Source organism: Corythoichthys intestinalis, chromosome 8, assembly GCF_030265065.1.
Source record: "Corythoichthys intestinalis isolate RoL2023-P3 chromosome 8, ASM3026506v1, whole genome shotgun sequence".
Classification (NCBI taxonomy): Eukaryota; Metazoa; Chordata; class Actinopteri; order Syngnathiformes; family Syngnathidae; genus Corythoichthys; species Corythoichthys intestinalis.
Genome location: NC_080402.1, coordinates 45,585,692 through 45,606,333, shown reverse-complemented (window position 1 = coordinate 45,606,333; position 20,642 = coordinate 45,585,692). Strand labels below are relative to the sequence as shown.

The following is a 20,642-nucleotide window of genomic DNA, read 5'->3' as shown; positions in this document are numbered from 1 at the left end:
TTATATGAATGTTATGGAGAGTGATTAAAAGTACTGCGTTAAAGGTGATACAGTAGAAAAATGTGGATGCGCCTACATTTTGTGCACGTGCACCTTAAGAAAAGAGTTAGGCGCACCAGTGCAACCAATCCAAAAATTAACTGTGGAGCCTTGGCAATATACGTACATCGCAATGTTAATTTTTATACTTTAAATTATATATACAGTGCCTTGCAAAAGTATTCGGCCCCCTTGAATCTTGCAACCTTTCGCCACATTTCAGGCTTCAAACATAAAGATATGAAATTTAATTTTTTTGTCAAGAATCAACAACAAGTGGGACACAATCATGAAGTGGAACAAAATTTATTGGATAATTTAAACTTTTTTAACAAATAAAAAACTGAAAAGTGGGTCGTGCAATATTATTCGGCCCCCTTGCGTTAATACTTTGTAGTGCCACCTTTTGCTCCAATTACAACTGCAAGTCGCTTGGGGTATGTTTCTATCAGTTTTGCACATCGAGAGACTGACATTCTTGCCCATTCTTCCTTGCAAAACAGCTCGAGCTCAGTGAGGTTGGATGGAGAGTGTTTGTGAACAGCAGTCTTCAGCTCTTTCCACAGATTCTCGATTGGATTCAGGTCTGGACTTTGACTTGGCCATTCTAATACCTGGATACGTTTATTTTTAACCACTCCATTGTAGATTTGGCTTTATGTTTTGGATCATTGTCCTGTTGGAAGATAAATCTCCGTCCCAGTCTCAGGTCTTGTGCAGATACCAACAGGTTTTCTTCCAGAATGTTCCTGTATTTGGCTGCATCCATCTTTCCGTCAATTTTAACCATCTTCCCTGTCCCTGCTGAAGAAAAGCAGGCCCAAACCCTGATGCTGCCACCACCATGTTTGACAGTGGGGATGGTGTGTTCAAGGTGATGAGCTGTGTTGCTTTTACACCAAACATATCGTTTTGCATTGTGGCCAAAAAGTTCAATTTTGGTTTCATCTGACCAGAGCACCTTCTTCCACATGTTTGGTGTGTCTCCCAGGTGGCTTGTGGCAAACTTTAAACGAGACTTTTTATGGATATCTTTGAGAAATGGCTTTCTTCTTGCCACTCTTCCATAAAGGCCAGATTTGTGCAGTGTACGAATGATTGTTGTCCTATGGACAGACTCTCCCACCTCAGCTGTAGATCTCTGCAGTTCATCCAGAGTGATCATGGGCCTCTTGGCTGCATCTCTGATCAGTTTTCTCCTTGTTTGAGAAGAAAGTTTGGAAGGACGGCCGGGTCTTGGTAGATTTGCAGTGGTCTGATGCTCCTTCCATTTCAATATGATGGCTTGCACAGTGCTCCTTGAGATGTTTAAAGCTTGGGAAATCTTTTTGTATCCAAATCCGGCTTTAAACTTCTCCACAACAGTATCTCGGACCTGCCTGGTGTGTTCCTTGGTTTTCACGATGCTCTCTGCACTTTAAACAGAACCCTGAGACTATCACAGAGCAGGTACATTTATACGGAGACTTGATTACACACAGGTGGATTCTATTTATCATCATCGGTCATTTAGGACAACATTGGATCATTCAGAGATCCTCACTGAACTTCTGGAGTGAGTTTGCTGCACTGAAAGTAAAGGGGCCGAATAATATTGCACGCCCCACTTTTCAGTTTTTTATTTGTTAAAAAGGTTTAAATTATCCAATAAATGTTGTTCCACTTCACGATTGTGTCCCACTTGTTGTTGATTCTTGACAAAAAAATTAAATTTCATATCTTTATGTTTGAAGCCTGAAATGTGGCGAAACGTTGCAAGATTCAAGGGGGCCGAATACTTTTGCAAGGCACTGTACTTTCTTTTACTTTTTTGAGGGCTATAAAGTAGCAAAATAGTCCAAAAATACATTGCCTAAAGACACAAAATATATACATTTTATACTCTGCAACACTCCCAGTAAAAGCGGAAGAGGAAGTACCGTAAAAAGTACTGTACTGTAACATGTTTGGAACTTTTGTTCAAATAAAAACAAAAAAATAAAACTTTTTTTTTTTCATTTTCGGATTGGGAGTCGATATCAGCAGATTCTCAAAATCTGTTGACTCAGACTCGGGTGCTAAAATATGTGATTGGGACAGCTGCAGTTAACAGGTTAAAAATACAAACAAATACAGATCATTGTTTTGCAAAGTAAAAGTATTTGTTTGAAAATGTTTTATTTGGAATATTTACAAATATTAGCAGCCGGCTTTAAGGAGGACGAGAGAAATCTGAAAAGATTTCATGTTCACAGGAAATTGTAGAAACTCTAGTGGCCTGACATAAAAAAAACTTGTGAGGTTTCCGTCATCATTTTTTAAACTTTTTGTTTGAAAAAGGAATGCAGGAATCCCAGTCATACAGTTCAACAGACATACACACACACACTGCAGTGTCGCTCTAATGAGCCACCACGATGCGCAGAGGCCTCTTTCAAGAATGCCAATGAAGGCCCCTTTACCAGCAAATACACAGGGAATATCACTAACGGCCTGTCTGACATTTTCAACAAGGAGGACGACGTGAGCGGAATGTTTGCCAGCCCTCGCTGGCCTCCATAGCGAAGCGTCATGGAACACGAGGGAGGGGATTAATGAAGCTAGTGGTCACTTTTGATATCCCAGAAGCAGAGGGAAGACATTTTTACTTTATAAGGGTTAGAGGTTGAGGTTGGTTAGGTGCAGTCTTGGGTTTGTGGCTTTAGGTTTTGATATTAGGTGCTTGTGTTATTTTTCAAATGTAGCGGTTAAGCTGGCATTAAAGCTCAAGCAAGCAAAGTCGAGTAATATAGCAACTTTAGCAGAGGAAGTCACAGCTCGCTTTACAGGGAAAGCTCACATTCAACAATGATTAATAAACCAATGGGTCGCTGGTGACATGCTAAGTTGTGTCTTGCCCAAGGACACGTTGACAAAGGACAGTTGGAGTCAGGATTTGAACTATTAAGCCTTCACTTATTAGATCACATGCTCTTTCAATTGTTCCACAGGAGACCCTCCAACTGAAAGCTGTATAAATAGTCATCATACCCGTGGTAAGGCCATCAGTGGTGTGTTGTACTGCAGAAGCTCTAAGGCAATGCGTCAACTGCTGTCTGACAATTCGAATCTTCTTGAAAATAATACCAAGTTTTGCTATTTCACAATTAAACAAAAATGAAATATTCACTCACTTTACACTCCAACGGGATTTAATGCACACGTGTGCGCAGAGAAGTGTATTCTGATTATAAATTCAGGTCATTTTTATTACTCAATTGTTTAATGATTTTTTTTTCATCATTATTGCTCTTTTGCTTATTATTAATAATAATATATATATACATACATACATACATACAGTGCCTTGCAAAAGTATTCAGCCCCCTTGAACCTTGCAACCTTTCGCCACATTTCAGGCTTCAAACATAAAGATATAAAATTTTAATTTTTTGTCAAGAATCAACAACAAGTGGGACACAATCGTGAAGTGGAACAAAATTTATTGGATAATTTAAACTTTTTTAACAAATAAAAAACTGAAAAGTGGGGCGTGCAATATTATTCGGCCCCCTTGCGTTAATACTTTGTAGCGCCACCTTTTGCTCCAATTACAGCTGCAAGTCGCTTGGGTATGTTTCTATCAGTTTTGCACATCGAGAGACTGACATTCTTGCCCATCCTTCCTTGCAAAACAGCTGCAAAACACTTGAGACTTGATTACACACAGGTGGATTCTATTTATCATCATCGGTCATTTAGGACAACATTGGATCATTCAGAGATCCTCACTGAACTTCTGGAGTGAGTTTGCTGCACTGAAAGTAAAGGGGCCGAATAATATTGCACGCCCCACTTTTCAGTTTTTTATTTGTTAAAAAAGTTTAAATTATCCAATAAATGTTGTTCCACTTCACGATTGTGTCCCACTTGTTATTGATTCTTGACAAAAAAATTACATTTCATATCTTTATGTTTGAAGCCTGAAATGTGGCGAAAGGTTGCAAGATTCAAGGGGGGCGAATACTTTTGCAAGGCACTGTATACATATATATATATATATATATATATATATATAGATAGATAGATATATATAGATATATAAATATAGTGAGTCATGCAGATGGAAGTGTTGTATTGTTTTACTATTGGGATAAAACACTTTTGTAGCAACAATACCAAAGTATGTTGTTTTAATAAAGCAACTGTGTCTGATATCACAGCTAGTATCCTGAGCATTGCTGCTCAGCATCCAACAGCCACTACTCTGATAATACACACAGGAGCACTCGATATTGCGAAGCAAAAATCAGAGCTTTTAAAGCAAGACTTCACTGAACTGATAAACAAAGTCAGTACTTGAAATACTGAGGTGTTTTTCAGTGGACCCATACCCGTGCCCAGGCTGGGGGATGAAAATTTCAGCAGAGTGATGATGCTCAACAAATGGCTCAAAGCTACATGTGCTGGACAATCGATGTACTTCATTGACAATTTCAACATATTTTCAGGGCGCAGGCATCTCTTTAAAAACGATGGCCTTCACCTAAATAAGTCAGGAGTGCGGTTACTAAGCAGCAGCATGTTTTATCTCTTGAGGCACAGACAGTCTGCTTATCTCGAGGAAAGGAGGCAAGCTGTCCCAAAACATCTGATAAACATTGAGGCTGGTGAGCACGCAGGATCGTCTCCTCCAAAAATGGAGCCTACAATCGCTGAAGGAGAAGTGACTAAGCCAGCCCTGCCAGGCTGTGACCAACCCTCTGCTGAGGCTCCACTGCCTCAACGGGAGGAGACCCTGGTAGCAGGTGATCGACCTCCTTCAGACGAGACCCAAGAAGCGGCTCCATCAGCTCAACAGGAGGAGAACCACCTGACCGTGCAATCCTCTGCTGACGAGGCCCCATCCAGCCTCAAATCCTCACACTCCAAGACGCCAACACGCCGCCGACTCCAAGCTAAAGCCCCATCCAGCCCCAAATCCTCACACTCCAAGACGCCAACACGCCGCCGACTCCAGGATAAGGCCCCATCCAGCCCCAAATCCTCACACTCCAAGACGCCACTACGCCGCCGACTCCAGGATAAGGCCCCATCCAGCACCAAATCCTCACACTCCAAGACGCCACCACTCCGCCGACTCAGTCAGGCTAAGGCCTCATCAAGGCCTAAATCCCCACAGTCCCGGAAGCCACCCCGCCGACGACTTAGTTTGGATGGAATAATGAGTCAACCTGGTCTGGACTCCATGGATCTAAATAGCAAGGTTAACCAGTCTCTTGAGCTCCTCAAGTTCATGTCTTCGCTTCCACCCTGTACCTGTCACACCCGACAGGTGCCAGGGGAAGATGGCAACAAACCAACCAGCCTCCATTGGAATTCTCTCGGGGCAAAGCCAAAGCACTACAACTCTGGAACTACACGGTATTATCCTTCTATGGAGGAAGCCATGTTTGCGACACTAATATGATATGCACCGGGTCCAGGCTGTGACAACATTACAAAGACTGTTCTGCCCCAGCAAAAGCCGGGGCCCTATGGAGTACAGTCTGTATGCTCAACAATCCCAGTGGTGATAAACAACACAAAAAGGGCTAGATTGGTGAGAAATAAAAAACGTTCAATCAACTCTGCCAACCTGTTAAGCATAGTATGTCATTCCCAAAACTCACCAGTGAATCCAGTCTGGCATCTCCAATTGGCTCTGCTAAATATAAGATCTTTAGCTGGCAAATCTTTCTTAATTAATGATTTTATCAGCAAACATAACCTTGACATGATGTTCCTAACAGAAACTTGGTTGGATAAAGATAAGAGCTCGACAGTTCTGATTGAGGCAACCCTCACAAACTTCAATTTCTTTAGTGCGCCAAGAACCCATAAGAAAGGAGGTGGGGTTGCCAGTCTGATCAGGGACAGTTTCCAATGCACAAATATTTCATGTGGTCAATTTGATTCCTTTGAATATATTGTCATTCAGCTAAAAAGCCCTTGCAGAGCTGCCTTGGTAACACTTTACAGACCACCAAAGTATAACACAATGTTTTTTGATGAGTTTACCAAAATGCTGTCTTTTGTCTGCATGGACTTTGATTGTGTTGTTCTAGTGGGTGACTTTAACATTCATGTTGATAATCCTGAAGAAGGATGTGCTATAGAGCTTTTAAATATTTTGGATACATTTGGTTTATCTCAGCATGTCACAGTTCCAACACATAACAAAGGGCACATACTGGATTTAATCATATCCAAAGGTCTTAACATCTCTGAGGTCACAGTGAATGATGTTGCTCTGTCTGATCACTACTGCATTATGTTTAAAATGACCACCCCTGTCCATCCTCTGAAAAGGGAAACAGAGGTGATTAGGAAGCGTTACATAAGTGATAACACTTGTGCGTTATTCACACAGGCCTATGCCTCACCATTAACCCCTACAATAGCTCCAGTGGAAGAACTTGTAAATAGTTTCAGTTCCAGTGTGATGACTGTAATTGACACTATTGCCCCGATTAAGACAAAATCCTTGTCAAGAAAGAAGAGGTCACCCTGGAGAAATGCCATACTAGCTATAAAACAAAAGCAAGTTTATAGACGAGCAGAACGCAGATGGCGAAAAAACAAACTCCTAGTTTTTTATGATATCTACAAAGACAGTCTTCGCAAATACAACCAGGAACTGAAAAATGCTAGACAGTCATATTTTTCAGAGATCATTGGTAGAAACACTAACAATACCCGCACACTATTTTCTGTTGTTGACAAACTGACAAACCCACAAGCATCAATACCTCAGGAATTGGCATCTGAGGTGTCCTGTAATAATTTCGCAGCATTCTTTACACACAAAGTACTAAAGACTAGACAGACTGTGTGCAACTCCAGATTAACAAATGTTACACTAAATGCCTCCCAAAATGTCCCCCACGTCAATCTTAGACAGTTTAGCCTCTTGGACTATGCCACTTTAACAGAAATTGTGTCGAAATTAAAGCCCACAACATGCTGCCTTGACATCCTTCCTTCAAACTTTTTCAAAACTGTTTTTCATTGCATAGCCCCAGACATACTTCAGATTATAAATACTTCTCTCCAAACAGGAGAGTTTCCTCAGACTTTAAAAACTGCAGTAATAAAACCTCTCCTAAAAAAACCTAATCTGGATGCCTCAACCATTAGTAATTACAGGCCAATATCAAATCTGACATTCCTGGGGAAAATTATCGAAAGGGTTGTGTTCGAACAGATCCAGAATTATATGATGCAAAACAATCTTTTTAACTCATTTCAGTCTGGATTTCGACCACAACACAGCACCGAGACTGTGCTTATCAAAGTCCTAAATGATATTCGTCGGAATACCGATGCAGGCAAATCATCTGTTGTGCTACTATTGGATCTCAGCGCCGCATTTGACACGGTTGATCACAACATACTACTCAGCAGATTGGAACAGTGGGTAGGGCTTACTGACACTATTCTTCAGTGGTTCACATCCTATTTACATGATGGGGATTTCTTTGTGTCAATCGGAAACCATCAGTCAGAACGAACCAAATTCACGTGTGGAGTCCCTCAAGGGTCAATTCTTGGACCACTCTTATTTAACATCTATATGCTTCCGTTAGCTCAGACATGTATGTCAACAGTATGACATCTCCTATCACGCCTATGCAGATGACACACAACTGTACATTTCTGTGTCCCCACATGATTATAGTCCCTTAGTCACCCTGAGCAAATGCATTCATCAAATCAATGAATGGATGTGCCAGAATTTTCTCCAGTTAAATGTGCAGAAGACAGAGGTGATCATTTTTGGGCCAAAAAAGGAAAGGTCAAAGATAAGCAGCCAACTTAGCACAATGTCACTTACAGCTACAAATCAAGTCAGAAACCTTGGCGTAATTATTGACTCAGACCTAAAGTTTGATAGCCATTTAAAGTCCGTCACTAAATCCGCTTATTACCACCTAAAAAATATAACCAGAATTAAGGGGCTTCTGACTCAACAAGACATGGAAAAACTTATGCATGCATTCATTTTCAGCAGATTGGACTATTGCAACGGTATATTTACAGGTCTTGATAAAAAATCAGTCAGGAAGTTGCAGCTGGTACAGAATGCTGCAGCCAGAGTCCTCACAAATACAAGGAAGCTGGACCACATTACACCAGTTTTGAAATCGCTACACTGGCTTCCAGTAAGTCAAAGGATAGACTATAAAATACTACTGCTCGTCTACAAAACACTTAATGGCCTTGGACCAAAATACATGCTTGACTTGTTAGAGTCCTATGAGACATCTAGACCCCTAAGGTCGTCTGGAACCGGTCTTCTGCATGTTCCAAGAACAAGAACCAAGCAGGGTGAGGCAGCATTTAGTTATTATGCTCCTCACCTCTGGAACAAGTTACCCGAACGTCTGAAGTATGCTCAAACTGTTAGCTCTTTTAAATCAGGGCTAAAAACGCTTTTGTTTAGCACTGCATATCTATAACTGTCTATATATTTCAATCTACCTGCTTTCTATTCCTCTTTTTTTTTCTCCATTGCTGATTTCAGTTATTATTATTAGTAGTAGTTTTTGTTTTATTTTTATTTTATTTATTTATTTTTATTCTGTGATTAAATGCGATCTTTTGTCTTCGTTTCTACGTTGTGTTGATTTAAATGTGATTTTTATGATCTTCATGTTATGTAAAGCACTTTGAATTGCCTTGTGTTGAATTGTGCTATATAAATAAATTTGCCTTGCCTTGCCTTGCCTATTGTGTTATGAGTATATTCCTTGAAATATTGCAGCGGTGCAGTTCGACTAATGTGCTTTTTTGTGCGTTTTGTGTTTTTCTGGTTTTCTCTATGCAGTGGAGTATAGTAAGTGATGGTATGAATAGCATGTGATGATGTTTTTTGCATTGGGAGTGTCCAGAGAAAGAAGGTTATTGGGAGATGAGCAGAGTGTAATGAGATTAGTGTTGAACATATGTGGCTTAAAAAAGTCTCAAAGTCTGAGGGTCAGGTAGGGGAAATCTTGACAAGTTAGATGGGGTATGGACAGTACGCCTTTGAGGTATTTCTGCAGTAACATGATTGACTCTACCTGTTACAATGTATGGTTGAAATTGGGGGACAGGTACAATTCACTTTTTTGAGTGTGTGATTGAGAAGGAATTTTGCTTATGAATATGTAGCCAGTTTTGTTCTGAGGAGTATGTAGGTTAAGAAGTAGAGGTTATGGTTGGGTTTGGGATTAGGCTCAGGATGGAAACAGTTGCAAGCTCTGGTGACAATAAACAGGAAGCAAATATGGTGAGGAAAATTGTAAATAGCAGGTAGGGATGACCAAAAGTGAAGGCTGCTTGATGTAATGAGCAGGGACCAGAGGCTGCAGTTATCTGTTTGAAAACCTGGAAGTACCATTTTTGAATAACTCCTTGATCTGAAGAGCTTGGAAGAGAGTTGCTAGCGCTACTGTAAAATCAAACTACAGTTGAACAGGTCATTACACTTTTGGTAGGTGCAGATCGTCACACACTGAAATTGTTAAACATAACACAAAAGTCACGAGTAAATCAATTTTGCTTCAAAAATTAGAAGGTTGTGCATGTCATTAACATACTCATACTTAGTGATGCACGATAATGCATTTTTCAACCGATAACCGATAATTTCCTCCTCATTCCAACCGATAACCGATAATGTCAAGCCGATAATTCTATGAAAAGATTTATGTAAAATTTTAAAGTATACACAAGAGAAAATATTACTGTGGAAAAATATAATTTATTGCTCTTTTTTCAACATCAAATGTGAACAAGTAGTAAATTCAACATCTAAATAATGACAGATTGTATGACATTGTGTAATGGTAAACTTTTGGCAACAATTACTTACAGAGTAAATACCTAAGTTGCACAAAAATGCCTTTGAAAGTAAGCCATTCCTAACATATATAACATTACTACACTGCAAAAACACACCTCCTTAAAACTAGTCGATATTAAGTGTGAATCTATTGGAAATAAGTGAAATTATCTGCCAGCGCTTCAAGTGTATTTCACTCAGATTTCTTGGAAGAAACATAGATAGCTGAAAATAAGCTTAACAGCCTTATTTTAAGCAATAAATTATTATGCTTAATCCTAAAAAAATGTGTTTGTCAGAAATGTTTTTTATTCAAGAATAGGTATGGTTCAAAACATTATTTGAAAGCAATTTTTAAATTGAGAAGTGTTAATGAGTGCCAATAAGTTTTGATTATCTACTGTGACTGTAACTGAGCAGACAAATAAGTTAAATAATTTGAAAAGTGATTGTTAATGTTATATGCCTTGTTGCACAATGTGAAAATGATTAACTCATAAGAGGGCGATGTCATGTATCCATTGTACAGCGCTTTGTTTACATATGCGGCACTCACGACACTTGCTTTACGGCAGCTCAGCTGATACACGGCAGTATTATTAGGCTGAAGTTGTAGCTCGCATCGCCGTGCGTGTGCCTGAGTTTTGTTAAGCCGAAAATAACAGCCGTGTGGATGAATTTATCCTTGTGTAAAAAATAAATCTCCTTCCGCCTGTGCCCTTCAGTCCGTCCGGCCGCCAAATTGGCACCCGCGCCAGGCCTCTGTCTGGCTCGATGAGTGGAACCGGACTGGCGGCGGCAGCTACGTTCGTAATGGATATTCGCCTGCCCCGTCCGGCTTGCCGCGGCATATTCAGGGCCTGGCTCTGCTCCAGACGCAGGCGCACGGCATGGGGGAACGCTCGAGAAACCCGCCCGGTGGCCTGCAAGGACTGGCCAGAGCGGCGAGCTCCGTCGGAAGATGGCTACTTGTCGACTATAGGTTTCGTGCCGGTGTTTTGCATTAGATGAAGTTTACCACCCGCTTTGGGCTTAATGAGGACGCTTTTTTTCCGCCTCGTGAAACTTCTGCAATGCATATTTTGCAGATGGCTAGAGCGTCGTTTTTTTTTTTTTTTTTACACAAATCCAGCCACGCCAGTGACCGCTGCCATTATCTCAAACTGCTTCTGTTGTGTAACTCCGCCTCCTCAACCCCTCCTCCCTCAGGGGCTTCAGAGAGGGGAGGGGGTTGAGGAGGCCGCGGTGCTGTATTCTTCAGTTGCGCACATTTGGAGGCTAAATCAAGCATATAATTAACAGATTGCATTATCGGTTGGATTTTTTTTCATCTGGATTATCTGTGTGATGTCATAATGGCCATTGTCGGCCGATAATTATTATTATTATCGGTAACCGATATTATCGTGTATCTTTACTCATACTTATGAAAATTCTCCAACTTTGCCAAAATAGATTTAAGAGATACAGTGCCCTCCATAATTGGGACTGAGATGGCCTTGGGAGGAGCTTGATTTTGTGTCTGGTGAACCATTTCTGTGTAGATTTGGCCATATGTTTAGGGTCATTGTCTTGCTGAAAGACCCAGTGACGACCCATCTTCAGCTTACGGGCAGAGGGCAACAGATTTTGATTTAAAATGTCCTGGTATTTCAAAGCATTCATGATGCCATGCACCCTAACAAGGTTCCCAGGGCCTTTGGAAGCGAAACAGCCCCACAGCATCACTGACCCACCCCCATACTTCACAGTGGGTATGAGGTGCTTTTCAGCATGCGCATCTTTCGTGGCACGCCAGACCCACTTAGAGTGTTTGGTTCCAAAAAGCTCAATCTTGGTCTCATCTGACCAAAGCACACGGTCCCAGGCTTCAACTGTCCCCAGACCTTGTTTTGTTGTCATAAGGGGGTTGTACAAAGTATTAACACCAGGGGTGCTAATAATTGTGACACTCATTATTTGATGTCAAATAATTATTTCTTTATGTGGGATTTTTCCCCCACTGAATAAATGCACTTGTATTGAAGGTTGGATTTTTCTCTTTTTTTCCACAAGGTCCCATATTATTTGCATTAAAATATATATATATATTAGAAGGTAAAAAACCACATCTTAACCAGGGGTGCCAATAATTATGGAGGCCACTGTACATGGGTGACAATTAAACTTACTGCAAAATTAATACTCTGGAATTTAATGAACTCCATTCTGAAAAGCAACAAACAAGCAACAAAGGTGCGTGTCGCCACAGAGCCATCTGTTGAGCCAATGATGTTTCTTATAAAAAGTTTAAAAAAAAAAAAAAAAGTGAGTACATCCCTAGTGTGTCTGTGTGTGCGTGTAAACAAGTTAAATGCGTGTTCGAGTGGATTACCTGCTTCCTGCTGTATTAATTATGCATTGCCCTACCACCTTTGAGTATGACCCCCCCTCCAAGCTTGCTGATTTAGCAAAAGTTGAATGTACACGAACACACGAGACAAAGTTGAATGCGCGCACACCCCCCCACACATTGACTATATTAAAGATTTACACACATTTAAACACACAAAATACCTACCGCAAATGTTTTATCTTAAGCACGCAAGCACACAAACACAATACATAAAAGAGTTACTTGCGCAAATATACAGTACATAAAAAAACATACAGTAAATGATTTAGATCAATCTTTGAAGCTTCTGGACCCCATTTGTGATGTTTTTTGAAATATATTCCAATGACAAAACTCTTTGGAAGCGAAACAGCCCCACAACATCACTGTCCCACCCCCATGCTTCACAGTGGGTATGAGGTGCTTTTCAGCATGGGCATCTTTCATGGCACGCCAGATCCACTTAGAGTGTTTGTTGCCAAAAAGCTCAATCTTGGTCTCATCTGACCAAAGCACACGGTCCCAGGCTTCAACAAACACTTTAAGTGGTTCTGGCGTGCCACGAAAGATGTGCATGCTGAAAAGCACCTCATACCCACTGTGAAGTATGGGGGTGGGTCAGTGATGCTGTGGGGCTGTTTCGCTTCCAAAGACCCTGGGAAACTTGTTAGGGTGCATGGCATCATGAATGCTTTGAAATACCAGGACATTTTAAATCAAAATCGGTTGCCCTCTGCCCGAAAGCTGAAGATGGGTCGTCACTGGGTCTTTCAGCAACACAATGACCCTAAACATATGGCCAAATCTACACAGAAATGGTTCACCAGACACAAAATCAAGCTCCTCCCATGGCCATCTCAGTCCCCAGACCTTGTTTTGTTGGCAAAAGGGGGTTGTACAAAGTATTAACACCAGGGGTGCTAATAATTGTGACACACATTATTTGATGTCAAATAATTATTTCTTTATGTGGGATTTTTTCCCCCACTGAATAAATGCACTTGTATTGAAGGTTGAATTTTTCTCCTTTTTTCCATTAAGGTCCCATATTATTTGAATTTAAAGAAAAAATATTAGAAGCTAAAAACACATCTTAACCAGGGGTGCCAATAATTATGGAGGGCACTATATGTAGTATGTATGCTTGAGGAGGACTGAAGTGACTGACAGACCAGGAAACGTCAAAAGAGACATGAAGCCAGTGCCACACCCACACTCCCGGTCAATATCCTCACCTGCTCTGCCTTTGGCAAGCAGCGTGGATCTCGGATTGGACTACACAGCCAGATGAAGAGGACTCACAAAAAATAAGAGATAGTTTGTCATCATCTGAAATGATGGACAACCTCAGCCTAAGTATGTATGCTAGCAATTAACCATACAGCCTCATAAATTCCCAACAAATTTGCATTCATGATTATCAGTGAACATTGACACACACATCATGAAAAAGTTCATTGAAATAAATTATGTGAATAAGTCAAGGTAAGGTTAAAGACATGCTTGCTTGCCTTAGTGGAAAATTAGCAGAAACAATGAAGATTAGAATTAACCGCAAGGGCATTCATGGACTCATTATGCTGCTGTACACCCCAGTAATCCGAGCTTTGCAAAACCTTCAAGGCTGATTGAGGACACATTATTAGGTACATTGGGCTTTACATGAAGATAAATAGCAAAAATTATCAATTAGAACACGCCTCCAATAAAATGTTTGATAATATCCTATAATAATTGTTTAAACCCTGAATTGACTCAAACTATAATGATCATATAAAGCCGATCGATGGCCCTTGATTCGAATCACAATGTGGCAGACTTTGTAATATCGTTAAATATTTTATTGTTGACCAAACAATCTACAGTATGTTGTATCACCATAAAATTGGTGACTTACACCAGCACTGAACACACAGAAAGAAACATAACAGACTAGACCAGAAATTAAGTAATTTACCAAGCTTTGGACAAACATGGCCCCTGTCTCCAGTTTGTAACAAGCTGATTAAACATAGTTTGTGTTTCTCTAGCTGAAAATAATCATACAATAATTAGTGTGCAAATTAAAATAATAAAACAAAAATTATAATTGCCCAAACAAAATCAACATCTTCCCAAAAGCCTATAGTCCAACAAGGTGCTGGACGTAAATGATACATAGAGCACAAACACAGGAATAATAGAGAATGGCTCAACCTGTATGCATTTTTTTGCCTGATATGATTCTGTCTGATATCTTCATGACAAATACAGACAAGCTTTGATATATAAAGAAAACAATTATTGCTGCGAATGAAGTCCAAACATCATCCCGAGGAGGTATAGCTGCACAACAAGGTGCCTGACCAAAATACAGGTTCAGCACCGAATGATTTCGGTCACAAATAACAACAATAACATGGAATTTACAATATAATAGCATGCAATCAGTATAGAATGCTTTATCTAATTCAGGAGGGCCCAAACAATTCCATAAAAGGTCGTAATGGGTGCAAGTTGTCATTTGAAAAGTTCAACAGAACACCTTTACTCACTGCTGAATTCCAAGAGTACTTAGTTGATTGTAGTCAGGTTCTGCTTTTTCCAGTAGAAATAGATCGGTTACAAAAACCTGCAACCACAACGTCCCTTTGGACACAAGGTTGGTAGTCTGCTGATGGCTGTCCTGTTTTTGTAATGCAAAATTTTAAAAAGAGGTTTACAATACCTATAGTGAGGAAAATATGTATTTGAACACCCTGCGATTTTGCACGTTCTCTTAGAAATGATAGGCGGGTTTTAAATTTTTGTGGTAGGTGCTTGTCCACTGTGACAGACAATCTTAAAAAAATCCAGAAATCACAGTGTATGATTTTTTAACAATTTATTTGTATTATACTGCAGCAAATAAGTATTTGAACACCTGGGAAAATCAATGTCAATATTTAGTACAGTAGCCTATGTTTACAATTACAGAGGTCAAATGTTTCCTGTAACTTTTCACCAGGTTTGCAGAGAGTGCAGGAGGGATTTTACACAACTCCTCCACACAGATCTTCTCTAGATCCATCAGGTTTCTGGACTGTCACTAAGAAACACAGAGTTTAAGCTTCCTCCAAAGATTTTTGTATTGGGTTTACGTCTGAGACTGGTTAGGCCCCTTCAGAACCTTGATATGGTTTTTACTAAGTCACTCTTTGGTTATTCTGGCTGCCTGCTTCGAGCCATTGTCATGTCGGAAGACCCAGTCATGACCCATTTTCAATGCACTGAGGGAAGGAGGTTATTCCCCAAAATCTCACAATACATGGCCCTGGGCATCCTCTCCTTAATAGAGTGTAGTCGTCTAGTTACATATACATATGCAGAAAAACACCCGCAAAGCATGTTGCTACCACCCCCATGCTTCTCAGTAGGGATGGTGTTCTTGGGATGTTAGTCATCATTCTTCCAAACACAATGAGTGGAATTAAGACCAAAAAGTTCCATTTTGATCTCATATGACCACATGACTTTCTGCCATGACTCCTCTGGATCATACAAATGGTCATTGGCAAACTTAAAACGGGCCTAGACGTGTGCTGGTTTCAGCAGGGGAACCTTCCGTGCCATGCATGATTTTGAACCACGACTTCTTAGTGTATTACCAACAGTAACCTTGGAAATGGTGGTCCCAGATCCTTTCAGGTCATTGACCAGCTCCTGACGTAGAATTTTGGCTGATTCCTGACCATTCTTAGGATCATTGAGACCCTAAGAGGTAGATCTTACATGGAGCCCCAGTCTGAGGGAGATTGACAGTTGTGTTTAGCTTCTTCCATTTTGCTCCAACGGTGGATCTTATATCACCAAGTTGCTTGGCAATTCTGTCTCTAGTGTTTTTGGACAGGTCTTTCGTGTGTATGAGGTGGACAGGTATTGATATGCAGCTAACAGTCTCAATCAGGTAAAAAAAATCAGACTCAAAAAGTCCACCTCTAATCCATTTATTTAGGAGAATAAGTGAAGTGGAGGTGGACTTTTTAAAGGCGATTAACAGGTCTTTGAGGCTCACAATTCTAGCTAATAGACAGGTGTTCAAATACTTATTTGCAGCAGTATAATACAAATAAATTGTTAAATAATAAGCATACATTGTGATTTGTTTTTTTTTTTAGATTGTCTCCAACCATGAAAATTTCAAACCCGCAACATCATTTCCAAGGGGGAAAACTTGCAAAATCACAGGGTGTTCAAATACTTTATTTTCCTCACTGTACATAGTCCCTAACCCCTTACATACGCCATACTTTTAAAATAACAGATAATTTCATTCTAGAGGGAAAAAAGTGCTATTACATTAAAAAAATACTGTATATAACTTTGTTAGGTACATTAATATGAATCATTACACTGAAAGCCTTAATAGTCCAACTCAAGTGGTTTGAGGAAACCGACAATTCACTGGTGTCTAATACTTCTATAATTTGATTATAAATGTAAAGTCTCAACCATTCTGTGGCGAATCCAAAACTTAGTCATAATTCGTAACTCAATTTTTGTTTTAATAAACAGATAGAATGGTGCACTTAACAGTCCAGGGGTGAAAGTGGGCCGGGAAGAACTTTTCAGGCGGAACGCCGTTCTGGCCTTCGGTACTTTGATCCCGAAAATATGATGGCAACTGTCAAAACCCAATGTTTAAAAAAAACACAAAAAAAACTGCCACGCTGCCACACATGCATCTCCAATAAGAACAATCTACTAATGTCAGATTTACATACACAAGTGTTAACAACAAGCCTAATAAAGAGCTTGTGTAGCGTCATCCATTTCCACCGATATTTAATATTCATTTATTTATTCGACGTAGTTCTTCCCAGCGTCTCTCTCCCTGCCTCTGACAAGTCGCATCACTAAGCACATGCAGGCAACAACAACAAAAAAAAACCTGGACTCCGCTGTCCGTTCAATTGTCGAGTCATACTGACGCGAGATGAGCATGGATAGTTATCTCTGATTGGTTCAAATGCACGTTCTTTCTCCCCAAGAGTCCGGTGCAAAACAGGGGACTGGGATGAGCGGAAGAGGAACCTGTGAGGGGCGGTTTGCAGCCAAAGCACTCTCCGTTTTTTGGAACAACAAAGAGGGAAAAAACAAGCTTGTTGAATTAGAGGAGCAATGCAACAGAAAATTGATCAGATGTCTAAGAGAAAGGAAAGAATTGATGAGGTTTATTTTATTTTAATCTTCCATGTTAATGTGCACTTCGGCTTATTTTTGTTCACTTATGTACTTCCTTATAATAAAAAAAGTCTGTTTGCTTTGCCTTCAAAATACAGTATATTCCATTTCACTGTGCATAATGTATGTTATTTGTAGTTATTTTTTGTTAATGTATGTGACTTTTATCTCTATTATTTAAAAAAGTCCATGTTTACATTATTTTCTATTTTCTTCCATTTTAAAGTACATCATACGTTATTGAATAGTTAAAATTGAGGTTTTGCTTTTAGATTTGAAGAAATGAAGGGAAAATAAAAATTAGAAGGAGTTTTGGATGGAATTTTGTAAATCAGTGAAAAAATACAATTTTGAATGGAAATCAGTTTCTCATATAGGCTTTGTTCCAGTTTAATGCAGTAGCTTAATGCATTTGTGAAACCTTTAAAGGGTATGTCATGCCCTGGGAAAATGTTAATATTCCATCATTTATCCATAAACGCATGCCTTTTGTATTCATATCATGCCACTTCGTGTAATTACACACAAGAAAATGAGAGAAATTTGGCTCGATTGTCAAGCTAAAACGACCAGCGCCCGAGATCTGGCAGATTGTGTGCGTGACGTCACGACAAGTGAAGAGAGTGCCACCGGCCACTAGGGGGGCAGCGCCTGTCTGCATCAATATAATTCCTTCTAGTGAGGGGAGAATTAGGGGTGTTTTGAGCTGTTTATGCCGATGCATTGTGTTCGTCCTGCACAGATTCCAGGTTCCCTCATGAAGAAACACTCCTCGTTGTCAATAAAAGAGAATTCAGAATTGACAGTGTGGGGTGTTTCTTCAACAAGAAAAAGGCTTAGTGCTTTAATACTGAATGGCGGCGATGATGGCAGACAATTTTGTTTCTAGTTTCAGCGACGAATCCGACGTAGAAGGACGTAACGAATGTTCATCTAATGGTGACGAGGAGAGTTACACAGCTTTAATCGGTGTTTTACGTTACCAATTTGAGCCCAAACGAACGCCAATGCAGCGTAATGAAACGGTCATTGAGGGGAGCAATGACACTGATGAAACATCGGCAGCAGATCGTGTGGGAAACAACAATGATTTGTTTTGCATTTCTTTTTGTGACACTGATACACCGTGACTGCAAAATAAAGGAATGCATAGAATAATTATCATTTATTGCGCTATCATAGCTTTTCGCTCTGCCAACAGACACATATATGAATGGGATCAGAGGATTTGTTCTATATATTTTACAAATGATAATGTATACATGTGTCCAGTCCTGTATCCAATACGTGACATTTTTTAATTATAAAAGAGTACTCACTCTGGCCATTTCGAGCTTGGCTGCTCCCCTCCTTTGCTTAGCCTTAGCCTCCTTTGCTAGTCATCGTCCTCTTTCTTGATATCTCGGGACATTTAGGTCGCTGTGCGTGTATGGTCGGCACCGCATCTCCTTTGAGCAGCAATCTTTTAGCAAAATCCGATTTCACTTGTCCATAGTTCGAGAAGCTTTCAGGTGGAAAATGCGCACCGCAGAAAAGCGTGCCGGAGGCTGTGTCTAGAAAATTAGCCCTCTTTGCACGGATGAACTTTACCCATTGTCTGCGTAGTCCAGCTTTTTTTTCGCGTTCGGGAACTCATGGATACTATATTCCGATAAATAACTATTTGTACACCACATAGCACAGCAGTTTTGAACCATTTTTGTGATGTTTTCGTCAAACAAACCCCAACGCTACTCTCTCGTCGTTAAAAAACAATGGCACCTGGCTCCGCCTTGACTGTCAATCACTTGTCGTGACATCCCCGCCCCATTCGGCTGTTTCCGGAACACTTTCGGGAATGTTCGTCATTTTCAATCTATTTTCGATAATTGCTCATTAATGTGATTGATTTTTTTGTTAACTTTATCAATATTTGTTATCTTGGCACATAACGGTTCTATTGATGTCTCACACCCCCTTTGCCGCTACATACCCTTTAATTTATTCACTTTCTGAGCCGCTAATCTTCATGAGGGTCACGGGGGCGCTCGAGCCAATCTCAGCTATCTATGGGCAATATGCGGGGTATACCCTAAATCGGTTGCCAGCCAATCGCAGGGTACAAGGAGACGGACAACCATTCGTGCACACAGTCATAAGTAGGGACAATTTAGAGCGTTCGATCAGCCTACCATGCATGTTTTTGTGATGTGGGGGGAAACCGGAGTATCCGGAGAAAACTCACGCAGGCAAGGGGAGAACATGCATACTCCACACAGGAAGGCTGGAGCCCGGGATTGAACCCTTGATTTTTTGCATTTCAGTGGTTTTAGGAGGTTTGAACCCCCCCCCCCCCCCCCCATAAAAAAAAAAAAAATGGAGTCATGGAGTTCCGGCAAGAAATTCTATCCACTTTCAGCCCTGCTTAACACTCATTTTATTCCATTCCAGTGATAACCTAACATGTTCTTACCATGCTGTAGTTCTTCTGGAAGAGAGTCCCATCACTGTGAAACATCTGCGCAAGGGCACTTTTACCCACTGCTGGATCTCCTGTGCAGTACACAGACAAAATAAAAGACACACAGGCAGTAATAAATTAACAAACTCACAAAATGTCTGAAAGGACAGACATTAATTGTAAGTGCAAAAAGTATTACTTAACTATCTATTTTCAGTGACTTAAGCGACAAACAGAAGAAATATTTGTTTGAGTACATGGTAGAAGTCAATAAAACGTGTATGTTCTGTATCCATCTCCCACTATGAATACAAGAGGATAGCTGTGTGTTCAACATATTCGACATAATCGCGTTAAGATGGAAGTACATTATTTCGGTGCAATTTTACTATGTAAAAATATATGCTGAAAAATATTGGTGTCGTTAAAAATAAATAATAATAAATAGAAATAACTAACGTGAGTTGAGATGGATATTAAATACCGGTACTAGACAAACCAATAGCACGGTAGCTAGCTTGTTTCTGTTTTGCTAACTCTCAAACTACCGATACAAGTTAAAAATGGTTATACGTCACGTACCGACCAGAAGACACCTCGCCCTCAACCTAACCATGACAACAGTGGCTGAATAAAGGGAATACGCTTATTTATCATGCATTTTAATCATATTTTTCTTCCAAGATCCACAGCAACAACAGAACGCGAGACGTCGCCTAGCAACCACTAACGGAAGCACTTCATTGGTTACGTCAAATTCT

General features: G+C 40.2%; 1 protein-coding gene across 2 annotated transcripts in view; it reads right to left on the bottom strand.

Moving 5' to 3' along the window:
* ift27 (intraflagellar transport 27 homolog (Chlamydomonas)) overlaps positions 1 to 20,631 on the bottom strand; it is a 37,135-nt gene extending 16,504 nt beyond the window's left edge. For both annotated transcript variants that reach the window (XM_057842427.1, XM_057842428.1), the window contains exons 1-2: positions 20,464 to 20,631; positions 19,894 to 19,973 (exon numbers count right to left, since the gene is read on the bottom strand). In XM_057842427.1, coding sequence (XP_057698410.1) covers positions 19,894 to 19,925 — 32 coding nt within the window. In that variant the 5' untranslated portion in view covers positions 19,926 to 19,973; positions 20,464 to 20,631. The remainder of the gene's footprint in view (positions 1 to 19,893; positions 19,974 to 20,463) is intronic.
* Between the last annotated feature and the right edge of the window lie 11 nt (positions 20,632 to 20,642).